The sequence below is a fragment of the Trachypithecus francoisi genome, unplaced genomic scaffold (assembly GCF_009764315.1).
Source record: "Trachypithecus francoisi isolate TF-2019V2 unplaced genomic scaffold, Tfra_2.0 Lachesis_group4, whole genome shotgun sequence".
In the NCBI taxonomy this organism is placed as follows: Eukaryota; Metazoa; Chordata; class Mammalia; order Primates; family Cercopithecidae; genus Trachypithecus; species Trachypithecus francoisi.
The window spans coordinates 2445677-2462601 of record NW_022681469.1 but is presented as its reverse complement, the minus strand read 5'-3'; the positions used below and the strand labels follow the sequence as shown (position 1 = coordinate 2462601).

Here is a 16925-nt window from a genome sequence, read left to right as displayed (position 1 = left end):
AAAAACCAAATATTATAAAAAATATTCAAATTCTGGAAAAAAGCAATTGAAATTAAAAAGCAAAATAACAATCAGAAAAACATGTATAAAAACTGAATGAAAAGCTGATGTGTTCACACATAAAGAGATCATGAATTCAATATGAAAAAAGCAACAACCACAAAAAAGGGCAAAAACATGAATCAAATAAAATGATACATGGGCCGGGCGCAGCGGCTCACACCTGTAATCCCAGCATTTGGGAGGCCAAAGAGGGTGGATCACTTGAGGTCAGGAGTTTGAGGCCAGCCTGGCCAACATGGTGAAACCCTGTCTCTACTAAAAATATAAAAATTATCTGGGCGTGGTGGCACACAACTGTAGTCCCCGCTACACAGGAAGCTGAGGCAGGAGAATTGCTTGAACCTGGGAGGTAGAGGTTGCAGTGAGCTGAGATTGCGCCACTGCACTCCAGCCTGCGCGACAGAGCAACACTTCATCTCAAAAAAATTATAATAAAAATAAATAAATGAAAATAAAATGATATATGTATTATTTTTCTATATTTTATAAATTAAAATTAAAACGTCCTATCTCACTAAAAATTTTCTAAATTAACATTACAATAATGAGAAACGACCTTCTATCCATGAAAATGGAAAAGATTTTAAAGATACTAATATCCATTGTTATTAAGTTTATGGCTAAAAACAAGAGGCACTTTCATGGTCTATCAAGAGAATATAAACAAGTAATTCTAGAAAACAGTTTAGCAATAATGCTCATTAGCCTAATAATTTTCATTCTAATTTCCATGTAAAGAAATTGTCGGCCGGGCGCGGTGGCTCAAGCCTGTAATCCCAGCACTTTGGGAGGCCGAGACAGGCGGATCACGAGGTCAGGAGATCGAGACCATCCTGGCTAACACTGTGAAACCCCGTCTCTACTAAAAAATACAAAAAACTAGCCGGGCGAGGTGGCGGGCGCCTGTAGTCCCAGCTACTCGGGAGGCTGAGGCAGGAGAATGGCGTAAACCCGGGAGGCGGAGCTTGCAGTGAGCTGAGATCAGGCCACTGCACTCCAGCCCGGGCGACAGAGCGAGACTCCGTCTCAAAAAAAAAAAAAAAAGAAAGAAATTGTCAGAAACCCAAATAATAATTAAAATTTAAAAATCCTCTAGATGCTCAATAACAGTTTACTGGTTAAGTGAAATGTTCCACAAACAGGACAGGGTGGGTTTGCTACCTGAGGAACAACTCAGCCGTTTTCTATTGCAAATCTGAAAAATGCAGGTAGCAAGTCACTGGAGGGATAAATGGTTCCACCTTTTAAAATGATGAAATAGCCTTTGAAAACCACTAGCTTAATATATTGCCATATATACGGCTCAGGTTACACCACTAAAACTGGTTTCGAAGAACATAAAAGGTATAGAAAACACAATATAATATTAAAGGTTTTAAAGGTAGAAATTGCATATGCTATACATAATATACACATGCGGCCAGGCACGGTAGCTCACGCCTGTAATCCCAGCACTTTGGGAGGTCGAGGTGGGCGGATCACGAGGTCAGGAGATCAAGACCATCCTGGCTAACATGGTGAAACCCAGTCTCTACTAAAAATACAACAAAATTAGCCAGGCATGGTGGTGGGCACCTATAGTCCCAGCTACTCAGGAGGCTGAGGCAGAAGAATGTCGTGAACCCAGGAGGCGGAGCTTGCAGTGAGCCAAGATCATGCCACTGCACTCCAGCCTGGGCGACAGAGCGAGACTCCATCTCAAAAAAAAAAAAATTTATATATACATACACACACACACACACGCTAAAAAAATGTGGATTTTTCCTTGTTTGTACATTTTAGTATTTTTCATATTCTGTATAGTGCGCACACACTACTTTATGAACAGGAAAAAAATAACGGAGTGGTTGGTGTTGCTGTTGTTCTTAATATATAGGGCCACAGTCTCAGCAAAAGCTTAAGGGATTGCTAAGGTAGCACGACCTACAAAGACTGTCTTCTACGTTTTCTCAAACAACAGGAGACAGGAAATAAAATATACATATAAAACTGGTAATCTCTTAAATTTAAACTTGCTCTTTTCCTCCACTGGATTACAGCACCATGAACATAATAGCAATGAAAAAAGAATATACATTATTAGTCTAACGCACCACAGCCTTCAACAGCAACTCCGGTAATCACGTGTCACACATAAAAAGTGACATCTTGGCAACATCTCTAGTCCCAGCACTTTGTGAGGCCAAGGTGGGAGGATCACTTCAGTCCAAGAGTTCAAAACCAGCCTGGGCAACATGGCAAAACCCTGACTCTACAAAAAAAAATACCCAAAATTGGCTTGGCGTGGTGTCACGCACCTGCAGTCCCAGCTACCTGGGAGGCTGAGGTGGAGGATCACCTGAGCCCAGGAGGTGGAGCCTGCAGAGAGCCATGATCATGTCACCGCACTCCAGGCTGGGCCACAGAGTGAGACCCTGTCTCAAAAAAAAAAAAAAAAAAAAGGGGATGTTTTCCAAATGCAAAATGTCAACTATAAAAACTAAAGCATACTTAACTGTAACACTACTACACATGCAAGTTATTCCATTTTTTTCCTTGGATTTGAGATCCCAACACTTCTTTATGTTAACTCAGAAATTCCAAATTCCCTGACCTATAATACAAATGTAATGAAAACAAGCTATCTCTGACACATATTTTTTTAAGTCAAATGGCAACTTAGATTAAATATTGTCAAAGAAGGACATTTAACCATTAACTCATAAGGTTCTCACTAAGAAAAAAAATTTTCAAAAAACTTTTACCTTAAAATGAGATGAAGAAATTGAAATACATAACAAAATAATTATTAACACTGATAACACCAACAACTAATAACATTAACAAAATAATAACTAGAATATAGTTACTAGTAACACAAATCAACACTAATAAAATGAGAAAGGGGTATGGGCATGATGAGCAAGAAAGATATCCAAATTCCTAAGAGCTGTAGTTCTAACACATAATTACGAAATCTTAACAAAGGATAAATGCTTGAGGTGATTGTTTTGCATTGCATGCCTGTATCAAAATATCTCATATAGTCCATAAATATATACACCAACTATATACTCACAAAAATTAAAATTAAAACATTAAAAAATAAAAATAAATTAGAATGTCTCAAAAAAGAATTACACCAGTATGTTCTATGAGAGACAAGAGTTCAGTTTACATACACTAAATTGACTTGTAAAAACAATAAGAGTCTTCAGAAAGAAGAAAGAAAACACCTCACAGTATAAATAACTATCATAATAGCTATCACCTATTAAGTGCCTACTAAAAGACAGTTACTTTACATACATCATTCCTATTCCAAAAACAAGCCAGCAAGCTGGGTTTTATTTATCATCCCAATTAAGACAATAGGAAACCGTGGCAAGAGGACAGCAGCTTGCCCAAAGACTACAAAGCAATACACCACGATACCTATTTGTACCTGACATAGAGTGTTTTTCCCCTTCTATATTTTGAAATGACTAAAGAAACTACTAGCAAATAAATAAAATAGAAACTATAGCTGCTGTTTTTTAGGTCTTTTGAGATGGAGTTCCACTCTTCTTGCGGAGGCTGGAGTGCAATGGTGCAATCCCGGCTCACTGCAATCTCCCCCTCCCAGGTTCAAGTGATTCTCCTGCCTCAGCCTCCCAAGTAGCTGGGATTACAGACGTGCGCCACCATGCTTGGCTACTTTTTATATTTTTAGTAGAGACGGGGGTTTCTCCATGTTGGCCAGGCTGGTCTCGAACTCCTGACCTCAGGAGATCCACCCCCCCCTCGGCCTACCAAAGTGCTGGGACTACAGGCCTGAGCAACTATGCCCGGCCAGTTTTCTAGTTCTTAAATGGAGGCTGAGTTCTTCTGACATATTCAGATAAACCAAAATTCTCTTGCTAAATACTGAAATGAATTTATCAAAATCGTAAGTATAAAAACTGCTCCTTGACTAAGAGAAAAGTCTTTCACAACTAAACATAGAAATGATAAGTAAAATCTGGTTTTCTGACATTATTAAAGACCAAAATCGTTTACTGGAGGAAGTCACAAATTATGAAGAAAACTAAGAAAAGAAAAATCTAAAAATATGATACAGTAAAAAAACAAAATATTGATTGTGATTAAGTAATATATACTAACCATGAATCAGGGAGCCATTTAGCCACTGAATATAGTAGTTGTGAGGAAAAGAAAGCAGGATTTCATTGCTGATTATTGAGAAGGGTAAAAGCAAAACAGCCCCAGCTGACACTGCGAGAGTGAATGTGCTCAAAAACAACCTGGAAGAAAGGAGAGTCATCGTCACAAGTGATCTGAAAAAGCCATGAACATGAAAGTCATCAAAAAGAATGCAAACTCTTTAATGTTTTAATCAAAAAAGAATTATATTAAGAACTTTATTAAATATATGTAGTTGGGAGACAAATGATACACATATGGGCCTAGAAGTTAAACTAGATAAACTTTAAAACTCCTTACTCTATGAAAATGTCAATAAGTCTAGCAAGTAGTACCTAAAAGACAAACATATACTGAAGACACAGTACTTCACATATTTTACAAAGAAAAAATTGTAGTTCCTTCCTCTTTGAAATATAAGTATTTATTTCACAACTGCATTTAACAACTTTGACAACATATGCTAACAGCAATGCAACAACTGAAGTGAAAAAATTACTGTGAAAGCAGTATAAAAAAAATTTAATTTAAAATGTTTATTTTAGAGGGAAAAAAAACTTAGAAAGCCTGACAAAATCTTTAATGGGTAAAGATTAAATAAATTATAGTAATAAACAACAGAAAACTATTAAACAATATTGTACTATTAATATTTAAAGCACTACTTTGTCATTTAAAATAATAAGATAGCTTTAATAGGTAATATGGAACAATATCTAAAGTAAGTTAACCAAAAAAATGAAGAAAAGCATGAACAATAAATGTAAAACATGCTCTCCCCCCAACAAATGTGTATTTATACAGAGGTACAAAAGAAATCCAGCATAGTATGTAACAATCCCATTGGAAAGAGGGATTATAAGGGGCTTTCACCTTCTCAGTTATACATTTCTGAAACACTTATTTTTTACAACAAACACCTAACTTTTTAAAATATTTTACAAGAATAAATTGGCAAAGGAAAAAAGAACTTCACCAATATTAGAGACAGAATGGATATTAAAGTTCTATTAAAGTTAATATTGGAAGAAAGTAAAAACAAATGTAAGAAAATATTTTTTAAAAGCAGGAAAAAAAAAAAACTAAATACCCAAAAACACATCTAACAGAGAAACTTTGAGGCCAATGCCATCTTGTGGCAACCAACAGAAGTGTATTCCTACTTAAAAGCCAAAAATAACCAGGATTCCTTGGTTCAGTAAATCAATGATAAATTTTTAAATGGAGACTATATGATACATACCAAAAATACAACTGAAATCAGATATAGAATTTCTGTAAATTTGTTTTGCTGAATAGACACTGCGTTTCCTGGGAAAAGTCCTCAGACAAGTGCTGTCTCAGGGTCCACAGCCAACTCTGGCAGCGACCAGCCAGCAAGCGGTCTCCAGCAAGCTTCTCCAGTCACGAGAGGAAGCTATTCTGATTGCTGTCATTCCTTCCCGTGCTAACATTGACATCAAATCCAAAATCTCGCCATTTCAGGTCCTGCACGGCTATCCCAAGATAATTTTCCAGGCTCTTCTCTCATCACGACCCATTTCGACATACACTTAGACTTACCTAACTCCTTCACAGCCCAAACAAGAAATGGATTTTCAGGACTCCTTCCCCTCTGCACAGTCTACTCACTCCCTAGAATACCCTCTAAGTTGCATGGCAAACTCATACATGAATAGAAGACAGACCCCAAACATCATTTGCCCTGTGAAGTATTTCACAACTTCACCTTCTGAAATGGAGCATTATTTTTAAAAATTACATCTTCAGAGTAATGCATCTTTTCTAATTGTGGTAGTAATAAGACAAGTGTTTCCCCAAATATCTGACATTTGTAACTATCTCCTTAATCCAATCAGGAAGAGAAAACTTTTGTCTAAATAAAATAAGGTGATGAGGGCATGCACTCAGATGCTGAATATAACTAGTGACTGAATGAATATAACTAGTGTAAAAATAAAAAAGCCCTATCTATAGATATTGTGAAGTGTCTTTGCAAGGTGATGATGAATTAAAACAACAAAACCACCTTAAATCACTTTAACACTCCACAAAGCTTTCATATACTTTCAGTTAGTAAACAAGGATCAGGATCCTTGGATTATGAGTCTCTCATCTCCTATTCTTAACCCCCATCATCAGGGATGTGGGATATGATGAGGTTTCTCTTCAAATAACCTGATCAATCTTTTATTCTTTAATTCATAGTACCCCCCCCCTTTTCCCTTTTCCACCTTTTTTTCCTTCTTGCCTTTGTTAGATGCCCAGGCACACCACAGTACCAGGCGTTATCAGTACCAGCTCACATTCCTTTCCTTATTTGGAAAGAGGACTAACTTTCTAGCTCATTAGACACCCCTTCCCCTTTCCTCTCCACTTTCTTTTATGTGCCCATCTTATCTAAGAAAAATCAAAAGTTTAGCCAACCAGGATCAGATTGTACAACCCGACCCCAGCCAATGGGGAAAGGGTACAGGGCAGGACTTGCGTCAGGAATACAAGATCTCGTGCCCCTTTGTTCAGGTGTGCTCTCATGGCGACTGGCCAAGGAGGCACCCCTCTGCGCAGAAATAAAATTGCTCTGCTAAGAATCCTTTGTTTGAGTGTTCAATGTCCTTAGGATTTTGAGTGTTGTTCCTAACAGTGATATGGTTTGGATATCTGTCCCCTCCAAATCTCATGTTGAAATGTGATCCTCAGTGTTGGAGCTGGGGCCTCATGGGAGGTATTGGATCGTAGGAGCAGACCCTACAGTAATGAGTGAGTTCTCATTCTGTTAGTTCACAAGAGAGTTGGTTGTTTAAAGGAACCTGGCATCTCCTCTTCAATCCTGATCTCCCTTCACCTCCCACCATGAGTAAACGCTTCCTGAGGCCTCACCAGAAGCCATGCAGATGGTAGTGTCATGCTTGTACCTCCTGCAGAACTGTGAGCCAAACAAATCTTTCTTTATAAAGTACCCAGTTTCAAGCGTTCCTTTATAGCAACACAAAACAGACTAACACAATCAGGCTCTTCCTAAGCTTTGTACCATGGCCCTGCTGCTCCTCATTGCCAGAAAATGACTGAATCTCCTGTTTCAGAGTGAAAAAAGGGGTACGATCCCTTCTTCCCTACCATCTGACAAAGCTACCAACAGACACAATTATTCTCCTATCTGTCAACCTCCTGCTCATTTGTGCTGATCTACCTCTGCTGTCTCCAGGGCCCTTGCTTCACCGGTTAGTCATCCTCCCTCTAGCTGCTGACCGGCCAAAAATAAATATCCTCAGGTGCTTCTGCTCTTTCAAAATGCTTCTGAAGTAGAACTCACATATCACACCTTTACTTCTTTATCCTCAACTTCTTTTTTTTTTTTTTTTTTTTTTTTTTTTTGAGGCGGAGTCTCGCTCTGTCTCCCGGACTGGAGTGCAGTGGCCGGATCTCAGCTCACTGCAAGCTCCGCCTCCCGGGTTTACGCCATTCTCCTGCCTCAGCCTCCCGAGTAGCTGGGACTACAGGCGCCCGCCACCTCGCCCAGCTAGTTTTTGTATTTTTAGTAGAGACGGGGTTTCACCGTGTTAGCCAGGATGGTCTCGATCTCCTGACCTCGTGATCCGCCCGTCTCGGCCTCCCAAAGTGCTGGGATTACAGGCTTGAGCCACCGCGCCCGGCCTATCCTCAACTTCTTTATTAGCCCACTGCAGTAGGACTTCTGCTCCTCACCCAGTTCTAAAGAGGCGCTCCTTATGGTCAAATCCATCAGATACTTTTTAATTGCAATCTGAATATGACCTTCTATGACATTTCAAATTGATAAGCACTACTTCCTTCTTGAAACTCTTTCCCCAACTTCTACAATATTCCCTCTTCCTCATTTTTCAATCTCAGACTCAATGTGACACTCAATTTTTTTAAACAAAAAATAAATGCTTTTTTATTTATTTGTAGTTATCAATAAAATGAAAGACCTCACATTTTTAAAACTCCACTGCAAAATACAGGTTATCATAAAAATGTATTTCATGGGTTAATATTTCATATATATTTTTAATAAAAAAGACTAATCATAAGCAAAACCTGCCACTTTACATCTTAAAGTTTAACAGGTTGATAGTATCTAATCAGGAAGTACATGTGGAAACAAGACTCCATTATGGTTGAATTTAAATCATTCAAAATTATTCAATAAGATGTATATAGTGTTGATGACAAAGAAAGTTTCATATTTCACATTTTGCTCACACCCTCCCAAGTACCATCAAGAGGTCTGATTCTCTGGGCAATAGAAAAGTAACAAATTGAGTGACATTTTACATTCATCTGTGAAATGTTGGCATACCAGCATTCAATCTTAAGTCTTCATCTCAGCTAATCAATAAACATTTGCTGCATGAACTAGGCTTTCTAATACGTCACTCTAAACCAGTGGTTCTTAAGCAGTAGCACTATCAGGATCACCCATGGAGCTTTTGTTAAAGCCCATCTCGGAGACTCTACCTCAAGGGGTCTTTCAGGTGAGGCTCCCTCACTAGACAAGTATTTGCAGAGTGCCTGCTCCCCTGTACCAGCACTGTGCTAGGCACTTGAGAACAGTGAAGGAACACAAGTGAACATTCTTGCCCAAGGAGGGCTTATCCTGGACTGGAGAGAGTCAGGCAATAAACAATAAAACATTAAATATGTAAATGCATAATATACTAAAGATAAGTGCTACAGGAAAACACAGGAGGACTGGAAATGGGGAGGAAGACACACAGGTTTCAATATTAAGTGTGGCACTTAGGGAAGGCCTCACTGAAAAGTTGAGACTTAGGGAAAAACATAAAGCAAAACAAAACTGAAGGTGAGAGTGAATTCAGTGGGATATCTGACAGAAAAGAATTCTAAGCAGGACGGGCATGGTGGCTCACGCCTGTAATCCCAGCACTTCGGGAAGCCGAGGTAGGTGGATCACCTGAGGTCTGGAGTTCAAGACCAGCCTGACCAACATAATGAAACCCCATCTCTACTAAAAATATAAAAATTAGCTGGGCATGGTGGCAGGCACCTGTAATTCCAGCTACTCAAGAGGCTGAGGCACGAGAATCACTTGAATCCAGGAGACAAAGGTTGCAGTGAGCCGAGATTGTGCCACTGCACACTCCAGCCTAGGCAACAAGAGCGAAACTCCCTCTCAAAAAAAAAAAAAAAAAGAATTCTAAGCAGACAAAACAGGTCAAAAGCCCTTAGGTGGAGGAAACATTAATTTCACACCTATTGTGTATCAAGCACCTTACCCTAGTTAGGTTTTTTTTTTTTTTTTTTTTTTTTTTTTTGGCAAATGCTATTTAATCCACACAACAGCACTCCAAAGTAGATGGGAACTCTGTTTTACATACACAGAAAGTGAATATTTCTCATTCTCTTCTGGACTCAAGTTAATCATGGGTCCAGAATTTGAACCCACGTCACCCTAACTCAACAGTTCTCACTCATTCTACCACAGCAAAAGACAAAGAGATCAACAAGGGGAGGGAAGAAAGACAGGGGAGACTAGGTCAGACTCCTCTCAGGTGACCCTCTTCCCCATGCCCCTCCCCTAACTGTATCACCACTTTATACGAACCCACTGACCTTCAGGAAAAGGATTTCTGTATGCATCCCCAGGATATGGAAACCACCTGTGACTCGGAAAACCCAAACCCCTTGCACGTGCTGTGCCAGCTGCCCCAAGAGCAGACAAAGATGCTCCTGGGCATCTACCGTAAGGAAATAGCACATCACCCCACTGTCATTCAACGTACTTTTAGGGGTAAAAGACAAAGTGCTGTGTTCTTTTCTGTTTATAAATTATGGATCTACAAGTACACTGAAGTGGATGTACCACCACAGGTAGCACCAGACTGAATGGAGAGGAGAAAGGTACGTATCTCACTTGCCCTTCACACCTAGAGGGTTTCACATGGAGAGAATATCTACCTTTTCAGTCTCTTATTCGTTGTAGCTTTTGTGAGGTGAGTGAAGTGAATTTTTAAAGGAGCACTAATTTATACAGAGGAAAAAAATGATTCACTTAATTTTCATAAATGTCACAGGGCCAGGAATAAAACTAAAACCCCTAATTCTGTAAATTTAAAACATCAAGTTTTGGGCCTAGGTTTTAAAGCAAGAAAGTAAGAATTTTCAGCATAAAGTTACAGCTATTTTTGTTTCTTATCTAGCTTCCCTATGTCATTTAAAATAAATTACCAAATCTAGTAAATCACAATCCATTTATATTCATTTTTCAGTTATGAAACAAATCAGGCCGGGTCAAGTCATTTATTAGCTGGGAGTTATTAATTTCTTTACTGAGGTGAAATTCACATTACATAAAACGTACCATTTTAGGGTGAACAATTCAGGTGTGTGTAGTTCATTCACAATGTTGCACGATCACCTCTTTCTTTCATATTCATCACACCAAAATAAAATGCCAAACCCAGGAAGCAGCTGCTCCCTATTCTCCTCTCCCTCAGCCCCTTGCAATCATCAATCTGCTTTTAGCTACTCTGGACATTTCTTATAGATGGAATTGTACACTATGTGGCCTTTTGTGTCTGGCTTCGTTCACTTACTATGGTCCATCTACATTGCAGCACATATCAGTACTTCATTTCTTTTATGGCTGAATACTATTCCATTGTATGTAGAAGCATTTATCTCTATGTATGTACAAGTACGTGAAAGCACATAGAATCTTTCTCTTCCTCTTCCCCTTTTCTTAATTCCTCATCCTCCTCAGCAAAGGATGCATAATCTGATACTAATTATGAAGAAAGATCAGACAAAACCAAATAACTACCTAATAATTTTCAAAAGTATCAAGGTCAGGAAAGTCAAGGAAATACTGAAGAAGTGTTTCAATCTGAAGGAGACTAAAGGACATGACACCCAAATGCAGTGTGTGATTCTGAACTGGATCCTTTCACCACAGAAAGGACATTATTGGGATAACTAGTAAGTTTGAATGGAGTATGAGTGGTACTGCTGTCTACGCTAACTTCACCATTTTGATACCTAGGTAGAATGCACTATTTATAGGAATTACACATAGAAGTATCCTCAGGAAATGAAGCATCAGATGAGCAACTTCTAAACAGTTCGAGTACAAAAACTTTTTCTTCTACTTCCACCTTTTCTGTAAACTTGAAATTTCAAAAGAATGTTAATGTATCAATAAAAAATTCCTGGAATACAGAACTTTCCTACATAGGCACATCTGTGTAATTTCACATTTAAACAAGCAAAAACTAACAGAAAGGAATTCGCTGCTTTCCATTCAGTTTGATACTTCAATAAAAGTAACAATAAAATTTCTTGATACTTCAATAAAATTACAAGACCTCCCTATCATATCTCACTGGTGTACATAAGGAACCTACAAGACAGTCTGGGTCCACGTTCCTGCTCACAGCAGGCAGGTTCAGTTAACCAGAGATGTCTGCTGCCTGGTTCAAGAACATCATAGTCTTCTCAGCAGAATGTTCAGACAGCCAAGAGTCTTCTTTCTTATGACCAAGCAATTAAATTAAGGCCATTTCCTCATTTAATCCCCTGAAGATAAAATCTGTCAGCTCCTTAAATATGCCAATTTCAATAGGAGACAATCAGTGCTAAATTATACACACATATTTGCTTACACGTGCTTTCTAAAATTTATATGATAAAGCTATTGTAATGTGCTGGATGAATATTTTCCATACTTCTGTCCAAAAATTAGAATTGGATTTTGAGAATTGATGACTTCAGAATCAGAAACAGAACAATTGAGCTTTAAAATACATACGAAATCCTGTTGACGATGGCATCTTCATCTTCCTGTTCATCTGCAAAAACATTTAAGGTATTAATATTCCTTTATCTTCTAACAAAATGCTTCATTATTAAAACTATAAACACAATATAAACAAAAGGCAATTATTGATTCAGCATAGATCCAAATTTAAATCTCATTAAATCAAGCAGTATGGTATACAGAGAATGGGATGTTTTGATTAACAAAATCCTGATTAATAAAACCACCATATGTAAATTAAAATTTGCTCAAGAAAATAAAACTTAGTAGAACCTTAGGACCACTACAAAGTAAATTGTTATACAATGTTAAGTGAAACTGCTAATAAATAAAATTTTCTGGTTAACAGTCAAATAAAATTACTATAAAATTAAAATTCAGAAACATAGAACTCATCTAATTTTCCATAATTTGCATTTGTCATTAATAATAGTAACAAGGAATCTCCTGGATCATCCTAAATAACTTGGATACTACTGCCTCAGTAACTCATAATTATTGTTACAAACAGAAATTGGCTGAGCACAGTGGCTCACGCCTGTAATCCCAACACTTTGAGAAGCTGAGGTGGGCAGATCTCTTGAGCCCAGGAATTCAAGACCACCTTAAGCAACATAGGGAGACTCCATCTTTACAAAAACATTTTTTAAATTAACTAGGCATGGTGGCACACGCCTGTAGTCCAGGATACTCAGGAGGCTGAGGTTGGAGAATCACTTGAGCCCAGGAGGTCGAGGCTACAGTCAGCCATGATTGCCCCATTGCTCTCTGGCCTAGGGGACAGAAGGAGATCCTATCTCAAAAAAAAAAAAATTGTGTATATATGTGTATATATATATTTAAACATAAAAATTATATATAATATATAATAAAAATATACATATATATAAATATATTAAATATACTGAAATACATTTGAAATTATATATATATATAAAGTTTGCTTAATCTTTTTTAAGTAGCCAATGGCCTTCACTCTGCTACTCTCCTTGTCGCTCATGCCTGTCAGCAATCTCTTTTGTCCTCCCACATAAACTTATAAGCTAAAGAGATTGCCCAATTGTAAGAATACCACAGGCTGAGCACAGTGGCTCATGCCTGTAATCCCAGCACTTTGGGAGGCAGAGGCAGGCGGATCACGAGGTAAAGAGATTGAGACCATCCTGGCCAACATGGTGAAACCCCACCTCTGCAAAAAATACAAAAATTAGCCGGTGTGGTGGCGGACGCCGGGGACGCCTGTAATCCCAGCTACTCGGGAGGCTGAGGCAGGACAATCACCTAAACCCACGAAGCGGAGGTTGCAGTGAGCCGAGATCACGCCACTGTACTTCAGCCTGGCAACAGAGCGAGACTCCGTCTCAAAACAAACAAACAAAAAAAAATACCACAAATCCTCCTGGTCCCTCCTTCTTATATGCCTAAGGGTCCTCCAAGACTCTCTGCTCATGTCTCTGGAATTCTGAGTACCCACCTGCTTCAGTATCAAGGGTGAATTTGGGACATTTTGTCAGTCCACCTCCATTCTTAATTCCAAGATTCCCAAAAGAACTTTTACAACCAAAGGGACCACAAAAGAATATAGTCACAATTAATTTTTATATACTGTTGTGCTCACATCCAATTAATCTTCAAATCTTGGCCAGGTGCAGTGGCTCACACCTATAATCCCAGCACTTTGGGAGGCCGAGGCGGGCAGATCACCTGAGGTCAGGAGTTCGAGACCAGCCTGGACAACATATTGAAACCCTGTCTCTACTAAAAATACAAAAATTAGCTGGGCGTGGTAGTGCACGCCTGTAATCCCAGCTACTAGGGAGGCTGAGGCAGGAGAATCACTTGCACCCAGAAGGTGAAGGTTGCAGTGAGCCGAGATCGTGCCACTGCACTCCAGCCTGGGCGACAGAGTGAGACTCCATCTCAAAAAAAAAAAAAAAGTCAAGTCTTACAGAATGTGTTAATATCTCCACATTCATTTCACTTCTATTTCCAGCACACTACCAACTAGGTCCAGGGTCCTCATCCCTCTCCCACCACTCCTGCATTACTCTAAAAATGATCTAATAAATCTCCAATTTTCCCACTCACCAACCTCTAATTTCACTTAGAAAGATGCAATTATATACAGTCATTCTTTCTCTCCCCCTCCTTCTGTGTCTACAGTCCATAAAACCATGCCAATGAATTTTTTTTAAATAGCTACAATACTATTTTGAATCTATATCTTCAAAAATTTTAAAGGTTATAGAATCCATGGAGTACTTCAAGTGCAGTCACAGAGCCAAGTAACAGTACTAAAGTAATGCACTAGAACCTATTTATCTCAAAAGTCCCACAAGTTTAAACTGATAGCATAATATGAAGAAATCATTAAGTATTCATACAGCACCTACGATTAGCCCAACATCACAAGCAGATAATCCTGTGATTTTCAGAAAACAGCTGAGATTTAACAAAAAATAGTAAGGTAATTGCTTAGGTACTTATAAAACCCTGACCTAAAAAGTCTGAATTAACGAGCACAAAGGTCATTAAAAAGAGTGAAGATAACGGTAGTCCCTCTGGTTGGGTAAGGATATATGTGAAAGAATAAAAGGATAATACAAGATGCCGGTAATTGGATACTAAATAGTATTATGGAGACTCTAAATATCTACTACATGCTCTAGTAGCCAGCAAAGGTATGGGGTGTGGATGAGTTAAACATTCAAAGTCAGAGACGCTCACAAGGAACCAAATATCCTTATAAACTCTGGAATTTCCCAGACACTAAATAGCCTAGCACTATTCTTAGTTGGACATCAGAAGTGTGATAAACAAGGACTCTGGTCTAAGAGGATGACTCTAAGAGTAGTCAAATTCCCTGGGGGTTATTTTTAGGTCTCTTAGTACCAGACAACTGCTTACTTCAATCACCGGTATATTCAACGCACTATGACACTGAAGTGTACTAATATATCCCATATACCATGCCTAGACCATCTGGCATTCTAACAAAGGTTTTAATTGAAATGTTTCCACTTGCCTGATTTTCTCTTGTATCTTGTGATGATGAAGTAGGAAACAACGTAGAGAATGGCAAAAAGAAGGAAACATATCTGAAACAAAACAAAGTTAATGGATCACTTACTTTTTTGCATATCTTTTTTAAATACTAGAAGATATATCTGTGATATTTACAGGAAAAAAGGATTTAAACTACTAAAAAGTTAAAATGTTGGACATTTTACTCATTAAAGTTTTAATAAAACATAGGCTGGGTGTGGTGGCTCACACCTGTAACCTCAGCACTTTGGGAGGCCAAGGCAAGTGGATCATCTGAGGTCAGGAGTTTGAGACCAGCCTGGCCAGCATGGTAAAACCCTGTCTCTACTAAAAAACACCAAAAAAACATTAGCAGGGCATGGTGGTGGGCACCTGCAATCCCAGCTACTTGAGATGCTGAGGCAGGAGAATCACTTGAACCCGGGAGGCGAAGGTTGCAATGAACCAAGATCACGCCATTGCACTCCAGCCTGGACAACAAGAGTGAGACTCCATCTCAAAAAAAAAAAAAAAAAAAGTTTTAATAAAATATTAATTTATATGAACTAGTCAATTAGTCCCATTTAACACCATTAAAAAAAAAAAAAAAAAAAAACCCAATGGAGACTTTGCTTTCCATAACTTGATCTTGATCAAATGTTTTTCAAAATCATGTGGAAGTGTGAAGAACCAGACCATCACCACTGACAATTCTGAAAAATAAAGTCAATTAGAAACTACTAACAGTACCAAATATTAAAACATTATCAAAAGCTTCAATTCATTTAAAGAAGATGCTGTCACCAAAAACTGACAGATACATTAAACAAATTCCACTATATAAAAGTTTAACATACAAATGGAATCACAAATCAATGGGGGTGGGAAATAATTATTCAATAAATATACCCCCATATCAAAACAAAAGGCAGTTAAAGAAGAGACTTCTTTAAGATAGTATTAAATTCTGTATTTTTAATTTGCTTTTTTTTTTTTTTCTGAGACAGGGTTTCACTCTGCTCAGGCAGGAGTATAGTGGCACAATATTGGCTCACTGCAACCTCCCCCTCCCAGATTCAAGCAATTCTCCCATCTCAGCCTGCCAAGTAGCTGGGAATACAGGTGTGCGACACCATGCCTGGCTAATTGTTGTATTTGTTGGCAAAGACGGGGTTTTGCCATGTTGGCCAGGCTGGTCTCGAACTCCTGACCTCAAGTGATATGCCTTCCTCGGCCTCCCAAAGTGCTGGGATTACAGGCGCAGGCCGCTGCAACCGGCCTAATTTTGCTTTTTTAATTGACAAATAAAAGTTATACATATTTACTATGTACAAAATGTTTTAAAATAAGATACATTGTGGAATGGCTCAATCAAGCTAATCAGCATACTCATTACCTCAAATATTTATAATTTTTTGTGATGAGAACACTTAAAATCTACTTAGTGATTTTCAAAATACAATACATTGTTATTTATTATAGTCTTCATGTTATACAATAGATTTAAACTTATTCCTCCTACCTAACTGAAATTTTGTACCCGTAGATCAACATCTCCCCAAGCCGCCAACCCCTAGTCCCTGATAATTTTTTGTGATGAGAACACTTAAAATCTACTTCGTGATTTTCAAAATACAATACATTGTTATTTATTATAGTCTTCATGTTATACAATAGATTTAAACTTATTCCTCCTACCTAACTGAAATTTTGTACCCTTTGACCAACATCTCCCCAAGCCCCCAACCCCTAGTCCCTGACAACCATCATTCTACTCACTGTTTCCAAAAGTTCAACATTTTTAAATTTCACATATAAGTGAGATCATGCAGTATTTGTCCTTCTGTGTCTGCCTTATTTTACTTAACATAATGTCTTC

The 16925-nt window shown here is 38.3% G+C and overlaps 1 protein-coding gene across 9 annotated transcripts in view; it reads right to left on the bottom strand.

Annotated features, from left to right (window-relative positions):
• Positions 1-16925, bottom strand: part of LMBR1 (limb development membrane protein 1) — a 214090-nt gene that overhangs the window by 149257 nt on the left and 47908 nt on the right. For 5 of the 9 annotated variants that reach the window (XM_033194184.1, XM_033194185.1, XM_033194179.1 and 2 more), the window contains exons 2-4: positions 15048-15120; positions 12014-12053; positions 4186-4325 (exon numbers count right to left, since the gene is read on the bottom strand). In XM_033194184.1, coding sequence (XP_033050075.1) covers positions 4186-4325; positions 12014-12053; positions 15048-15120 — 253 coding nt within the window. Of the gene's footprint in view, positions 1-4185; positions 4326-12013; positions 12054-15047; positions 15121-16925 lie in introns of those variants that run through there. The other 4 variants (XM_033194180.1, XM_033194182.1, XM_033194181.1 and 1 more) reach the window with 2 other exon arrangements.